The 8,280-nt window shown below is 56.6% G+C and overlaps 1 protein-coding gene across 2 annotated transcripts in view; it reads right to left on the bottom strand.

Moving 5' to 3' along the window:
- Positions 1–207: 207 nt before the first annotated feature.
- The window catches only part of RGS9 (regulator of G protein signaling 9), a 66,309-nt gene continuing 58,236 nt past the window's right edge, over positions 208–8,280 (bottom strand). For both annotated transcript variants that reach the window (XM_060133798.1, XM_060133799.1), the window contains exons 18-19: positions 3,063–3,520; positions 208–425 (exon numbers count right to left, since the gene is read on the bottom strand). In XM_060133798.1, the coding sequence (XP_059989781.1) occupies positions 275–425; positions 3,063–3,520 (609 nt within the window). In that variant the 3' untranslated portion in view covers positions 208–274. The remainder of the gene's footprint in view (positions 426–3,062; positions 3,521–8,280) is intronic.

Raw genomic sequence — 8,280 nt, 5'->3', positions numbered from 1 at the left:
TCCAAAAACACTTTGACAAGGTAACCTTTTATCGGTTTTAAGGCGGCAAGTCAAGTCCTCTGGTCCACATGCCTTTCTTCTGACCAAGGGTCCGGGTCGAGGGAAGGGGTTGGCCAGGGGGAGCCCAGCCAGAGCACTCTTCTCCATCATCCATCCATCCTGTCTCTCCAGTCCCCAAATACGATCTTAATGCACTTTGGTTTCGAGCAAGCGTGTCCCGCGGCCCCATCCAGCCGAGTGTGCAGGAGCGACTGCCTAGCCCGAGGCCCCGGGCTCAGCTAGCCTTGCCTTCGGCCAGGCCCTCCCAGGGGCAGATGACCTCCTTTTCTATGGCCTGGCCCCTCCGGCCTCCTGTCCTCGTGTCCTCTGAGCCCACCAGGCAGGCCCCGCTCCCCGTAGGCACATCCATTTTGATCTGGAAGAAGCTTCAGGCACAAGAGGAAAGCAGGTGGGTGGGGACAGGGGGCCACCAAGTCCCCAGCTCACCCTGACATCCCTGAAGGGGCGTGGACACAGGTGCATTTGCCAAAGGCTGTGCGTGCAGGGACTGGCTGGGCGGATCCCTTTCATTGGGGAAGGAGGGAGACTCCTATTTTCTTGCTGAATGAAGAATAATTCAGAAAATGCTTTACTTTCATTTTCAAGGGGCTTTTGAGTTTGTATGGCTTTGATGAATTCAGGATGTTCCTATAGAACACGCCGGGACTTAATCTCAGCCCCTTTAAACTGCCTTCTCATTAAGTGGTGGCCACTGAGAACAGAGGTTTTAAAAGCCCCAAGCCTGTATGTGTGGCCTGGCTGTGGCCACGAAGCTAGAACATTCCCTCAGCAGAGCCAGTTGGGAGGAATCAACAGATATGTTCGCCCTGGATCCTGACCCCTCCCCTCCCCCATCCCCGGATGCACAGTGCACAGCAGAAGCCGGATACTTGGGTATCCATGGCAACCTAGGACCTCAGCAGGCGCCTTCTTTCAACCAGACCTGGCAGGGCCCAATGCAAGAGCCTGTTGGTTGGTGCAAGGTTGCCCCCCCACCTGCTGTCTCCCCCCAAAACCAAATAAAGATGGGGGCTGATTCTTTGCTTTGCATTGTCTGTAACTTTTCTTTCTGCCCTGGTCCGGGAGCGATCAAGCGCCCCTCAGAGCTTCTGTTCTGCACCCAGGAGCTGCTTCGGGGCAGGGGGTCCTCAGAGGTGGGAACAGCAGCACCCACGATGGGGTTTAGAGGGGCTGCCCCTGCGCAGAGACTGGACACTGTCAGCACCCCTGCAGCCCCTCTGAGCCACCTGCCCGGTGGGGGTGGGGGAGGGGAGGGAGTGCGGGGCCCCAGCACCATCTGTGGGTCCCACTGCTGCCACCGAGCTTTCCGGCCCTTTAAAAAATGCGATGGATTCATTAGATTAACGTTTTAGGGGTGGAGCAGGGTGGGTGGAAGAGTATAGAAAAGGGAAAAGAAGATGGAAAAGAAAGACACTCTTCTCCTTTTCCTCAGAAAGACAGGAGGGGGCAGCACTGAGTGTCTGGAAACTACCCAGAGGCCGAGGGGTTTAATGGGCCTGTGGGTTGTATCTGTTCTCCCAGAATCCTCCTTATCCAGCCCCCTACTGCCCCCCTAGCCCAGCCCCCACAGCCCCCAGACCACAGAGCCTCGGTCCTCACCAGACATCCACGCACACCCGCGCGTGCACACACAGACACACACACACACCCCTCCATCACACACACCCCTCCATCACACACACCCCTCCATCACACACACCCCTCCATCACACACACACACACACCCCTCCATCACACACACCCCTCCATCACACACACACACACACACACCTCCATCACACACACACACACACACCCCTCCATCACACACACCCCTCCATCACACACATCCCTCCATCACACACACCCCTCCATCACACACACACACCCCTCCATCACACACACCCCTCCATCACACACACCCCTCCATCACACACACCCCTCCATCACACACACACACCCCCCTCCATTACACACACCCCTCCATCACACACACCCCTCCATCACACACACACACACACACACCCCTCCATCACACACACCCCTCCATCACACACACCCCTCCATCACACACACACACACCCCTCCATCACACACCCCTCCATCACACACACACACACCCCTCCATCACACACCCCTCCATCACACACACACACACCCCTCCATCACACACCCCTCCATCACACACACACACACACCCCTCCATCACACACCCCTCCATCACACACACACACACACCCCTCCATCACACACACCCCTCCATCACACACACCCCTCCATCACACACACACACACACACCCCTCCATCACACACCCCTCCATCACACACACACACACACCCCTCCATCACACACCCCTCCATCACACACACACACACACACACCCCTCCATCACACACACACACACCCCTCCATCACACACCCCTCCATCACACACACACACACCCCTCCATCACACACACCCCTCCATCACACACACACACACCCCTCCATCACACACACCCCTCCATCACACACACCCCTCCATCACACACACACACACCCCTCCATCACACACACCCCTCCATCACACACACCCCTCCATCACACACACCCCTCCATCACACACACCCCTCCATCACACACACACACACACACACCCCTCCATCACACACACACACACCCCTCCATCACACACCCCTCCATCACACACACACACACACCCCTCCATCACACACACCCCTCCATCACACACACACACACCCCTCCATCACACACACCCCTCCATCACACACACCCCTCCATCACACACACCCCTCCATCACACACACACACACCCCTCCATCACACACACCCCTCCATCACACACACCCCTCCATCACACACACACACACCCCTCCATCACACACACCCCTCCATCACACACACCCCTCCATCACACACACACACACCCCTCCATCACACACACCCCTCCATCACACACACCCCTCCATCACACACACACACACACACACCCCTCCATCACACACCCCCCTCCGTCCTTACTTGGCTGCTCTCCGGGACCTCGGTCGTGGCAGCTGCCGGCCCGCCTCCCCCAGCGGCTGCACCTTCCCGTGGGGCACAGGGGGGCACCTGGGGGAGAGCCTGGCAAAGACCGGGGAGGCCAAACAGCCTCGTCTCAGGAACCGGCCGAGGGACAGGGCCACGCGGGCCTTGGGAGGGGCCCGGGGCCGGGGCTGGTCCGCGGAGGCCCCGCCGGTCTCAGCATCCGAGCGCCCGCGGGCGGCCTCCCGCTTCGGCTCCTCGCCCGGGGAGCCCTCCAAGGCCACCTTGATGGGCGAGGGGCAGACGGTGCTGCTGGGCCGCCGGAGGAAGCGGCCGGGCGAGGGGAAGGGCCTCCGCGGCGAGCGGCAGCGCGGGGAGCGGGGGCTGGACGGAGAGGGGGGCAGGGGGGCCCCGGTGTACACGGTCAGGTGAGGGCTGGGGGCCGCGCGCTGGTCCGGCTGCGGAGAAGGAGGGAGAGAGCGCGTAGTGAGCGGCGTGGCGGGTCCACGGCCCGCGGGCCGCGCTCGACTGACTCAGCCACCTGGGCCGACGCCGCGCCGCACACAGACCTCCCACCAAGGGGCCTGCCCGTCCCCAAGCCCTGGCCACATCCCCAGGGCTGGGGTTTGCATCCCAGGGCACAGACGGCCCTTCTTCCAGGCCTGGGACACGGGGTGTGGCCAGGCTGGATTTCCAATCGGCCTTGGACTCCGCCCCCAACGAGCAGCGCCTGCACCCACCGTCCATCAGGCCCTCCCTGCTCCATCCTCGGGACCGCCCGAAGTCTGGAGGCATCTAACACCCTTTTCACAGAGCAGCGGAGGTGCCAGGAGGAGAGCTGATCCTTCCAGGCCTAAGACCACCCGTCTTGTCCTGAGCCCCGACCCACGTCTGCGGGTCACCCCTGGGGATGACTGGGCCCACCCTTTCCCATGCCCTTCCCCGCAGGCAGCGCAGCAGGACCTGGACCTTCCGCGGAGAAGGAGCCTGGAAACACAGACAAGGAGGTTATCGGTGGGGAAAGGGGAAGTAGGTCAGCAGATCAGCCTCCCTGGGCCACGGGGGCCGACGAGGGGGCAGCAGCGTGGGGTCAGGCAGGCTGTCGGGAAGGAGCCCGAGAGCTTCATCTGCGCTAACGGCAGAAGCGAGAATCCGAATCCTCAGCAGGAAAGCTCTCTGCTCTCACCTCTCCTCGGCCTGCTTTGTGTCCCCCCGTCACCCCGAAGGCCTGCCCTGGCCATGTGCCACATCAAAGCCCAGTGTGGATGGAGCTGGGGGCTGTGCTGGTCCTGGCGGGGAGAGGGCTCCTGGGACAGCTGGACCGACACTGCCTCCAAGAGAGTAATGCCTCCAGGGAAGAAAAACCCTCTTTGAAACTGTCACAGCCACACAGATGTCCCGCTTAGAGGGACTAATCACCATTGTGATTATTGCTAACACGCAGTGACAGCTTAGCAAATGTGAGTTTCTGGGCTGAGCACGTTATGTGGACTATTGCATTTATCTCCCAGAGCCACTCGGTGAGGCAGGCAACTCTTATTATGCCCATTTTACAGATGAGAAAACCAAGGCTTCCAGAAGCTAAGCCCCAGGAATGCGGGGAACGGTGAGCAGATTTTGCAAAACCAGGCTCACTGGCTCCGTAGTTTGCATGTGTCACGCCAGTCAGATGTCTCAGTGCAGGCTGCAGGTCAGAATCACGCAGGGTGCCCATTACAAATGCAGATCCCAGGCCCACCCCAGACCCACTGGAGGAGAACCTCATGGGGGGCACTCAGGGGAAGCAAAGTCTCGCAAACTTTGCTTGTGAGAAGGAGATGCTTTGCAAGTAAGCAAGACCCAGTAAGTTCGCGGAGCTGTGCACTGCGCTTCCGACACCTGTGTCCTACAGGGCCCAGTCTGCAAAGGAGAATAACAAGAGGGATGGCTGGGCCCTGATGAAGGGTTTGGGAGGTGACTGTCAGGTGTACGGCCCTGCAGTTTATGAAGCACTTACGATGTGCCAGGTGCGCAAAGCATCTATTACCAGCCCATTTTAGAGATCAGAATACTGAGGACCAGAGGGGTTCAGCACCATCCCCATGCTCCCACCACAAACCAGTGAGTGTGGAACACAGAACTCTAAGGGGGCACCAAGATGCCCGCCCCTGCCCTTCAGGATGGGTGTGAGCTGTGGATGCCACGGGGCAGTCATCCCCAAGGTCAGGCGATGGCATACGGCATAGGTGACTCTAAAAGGAATTATCCCGGCGACCCTGATCTCATCACCTGATCCCTTCAAATCTGAGTCTAGAAGCCAGAGAGACAGAAGTCAGAGAGGTGTGGAGCACAATTAGGAATTCAACGAGGGAGGAGTTCATGGTTGGCTTGGAAGATGGAGGGTGGGGAGCGTGCAGCAAGGAGTTCGGGCGGCTTCTGGAAGCTGAGAGCAGCCCTCAGCCGACAGCTGGCAAAAAAAATGGGGCCCTCAGTCCCACGACAAGAGACGGAATCCTTCCAACAGCGTGGAAGAGCCTCCAGAGGAGAACACACACAGCCTCGCGACACCCTGACTGTGTACCCTGAACAGAGACACCTGCCCAGTCTCACCTGGCCACCTATGAGCTGGGAAATGGTGCTTGTCGGTGCTAATTTGTCCCTCGGGGATCGCTAACTAATACAGTGACCAAACGAGACTCTGACTCCAGGTCCGTGTAACCCCAAAGGCTTTGCTTTTCCTACTGATCCACGCTGCCAGCCCATAGCCTGGGGGTTTTGTACGGGACTTGGGGTCCTGGGCCAAAACGCCAAACTAGGAACCAGGCTTTATTCAGAGAGACGGAGAGCCATCGAGTTAAGCGAGGACACACCCACCCCCAGTTCATTACCTTAAATCCCACTCACTCAGAATTTGCGGTCAACTCCTGCTATAATCCTCACTTTACAGATAAAAAAACAGAGGCTCATGGAGATGATGCAGCTCGACCAAGACGACACAGCTCAGGACAGCCAAGCCCCGCCACATCCCCCCGCCCAATTCTGGCCCTTCCTCTCCACCCCACTCCTCCGCCCAGCACCTGCTTTATTCCAGGATGAATGACAGGACACGTTAGGAAGGTGGCTACTGTCCTGCTTCACTTACCTGGCCTGAGAAAGTCCCTTCTTCTGGGCAAACAGGCATCAGCCCGACTGGCCCTGGACACTCTGAGCAAGATGCCTTTTTCTACCCACTCCCACCGCGACCCTGGCCCCTCCCATACCCACCACGGGTGTGAAGCAGCAAAGCAGTGGCATGTGAGGCACGTGGCAAAGAAATGACACAACACAGACACAGTGAAGCAGTGCTTGGCTTTGTTTTGTGCTGCTGTTTTATTCTGCTGCAGAAGGAGCATGACACGGAGCGCGTTCAGTGGCACGAGAACACGAGCACAGGCTTTCAATGAAAGGCAAAGCAGATGATGCAGAGACGCGACTCACTTTCCGTAAAGAAACTGGCTGAGAATTTGCAGGAGACCCTGTGGCCACCTCCTGGGAGCAAGTAGGTGGAGAGGGCCACCTTCCGGGGGCCACATGCCATGCCAGTCCCCCCTTCCCAGCCCCTCTCACTCGCCCTTTCCCTGCTGCCCCCAAAAGCGAATGAGCACAGTTGGCCCCGTGGGGAAAAATCCATGTGGGCGAACACCCCATTTCTCCTACCGGTCAGCTCATCTGCCACCGCCCAGCACAAGACCTTCCCATCTTGAACAGACAAAACTGGGGACCCATGGACTGACCAGTCACTACACTGCTGCTGGTCAGCCCTCTCCTAGGAACTGCAGACATACGACGTGACATCAATTCCCCACTCTCTTCCCCTCAAATATATCCTAATGGTCCCTGGAGAGCTAGACTCTGAGAGAGAAGAGAAAGTAAGATGGTTTGGGTCAACAAGCCTTTAAATACACCTCAGGAAATGCCCTAAAGAATAATGAACCACTGTACTGGGCAACACTGACAAATGCAAAGAAGAACAAGCTTACTTTAAGACCATGAAGCTACTAGGGTTGGTGATGATGATACTGATGACAACAATGACGACAGTGATGGCGATGATGGTGATGATGGTGATGGTGATGATGGTGATGATGGTGATGGTGATGATGGTGATGATGGTGGTGGTGATGATGATGGTGGTGATGATGGTGTTGATGGTGATGATGATGGTGATGGTGATGATGGTGGTAATGGTGATGATGATGGTGGTGATGGTGATGATGGTGATGGTGATGATGGTGACGATGGTGATGGTGGTGGTGATGGTGATGATGGTGATGATGATGATGGTGACGATGGTGATGGTGGTGGTGATGGTGATGATGGTGATGATGATGGTGATGATGATGGTGTTGATGGTGATGATGATGGTGATGGTGATGATGGTGGTAATGGTGATGATGATGATGATGGTGGTGATGGTGATGATGGTGATGATGATGATGATGGTGGTGATGATGGTGATGGTGGTGGTGATGGTGATGATGGTGATGATGATGGTGATGATGATGGTGTTGATGGTGATGATGATGGTGATGGTGATGATGGTGGTAATGGTGATGATGATGATGATGGTGGTGATGGTGATGATGGTGATGATGATGATGATGGTGGTGATGATGGTGGTGATGATGGTGTTGATGGTGATGACGGTGGTGATGGTGATGATGGTGGTAATGGTGATGACGATGATGATGGTGGTGATGGTGATGGTGATGGTGATGGTATGATGGTGATGATGGTGGTGGTGATGATGATGGTGATGATGATGGTGGTGATGGTGATGGTAAGGATGATGGGGATGATGGTGATGATGGTGAGGAGGAGGATGATGATGGTGATGATGATGATGGTGATGGTGGTGATGATGATGGTGGTAATGGTGATGATGATGATGGTGATGATGGTGGTGATGGTGGTGATGGTGATGATGGTGATGGTGGTGATGATGATGATGGTGATGATGGTGATGATGATGGTGGTGATGATGATGGTGATGGTGATGATTGTGATGATGATGGTGGTGATGGTGGTGATGATGATGGTGGTGATGGTGATGATGGTGATGATGATGGTGATGATGGTGGTGATGGTGATGATGATGGTGGTGATGGTGATGGTAAGGATGATGGGGATGATGGTGGTGATGGTAAGGATGATGGGGATGATGGTGGTGATGGTAATAATAATGATGGCTGTGATGACG

Source organism: Lagenorhynchus albirostris, chromosome 20 (assembly GCF_949774975.1).
Source record: "Lagenorhynchus albirostris chromosome 20, mLagAlb1.1, whole genome shotgun sequence".
Lineage (NCBI taxonomy): Eukaryota > Metazoa > Chordata > Mammalia > Artiodactyla > Delphinidae > Lagenorhynchus > Lagenorhynchus albirostris.
Note: the sequence above shows the minus strand (reverse complement) of the source record. Positions and strands in the feature narration are given on the sequence as shown.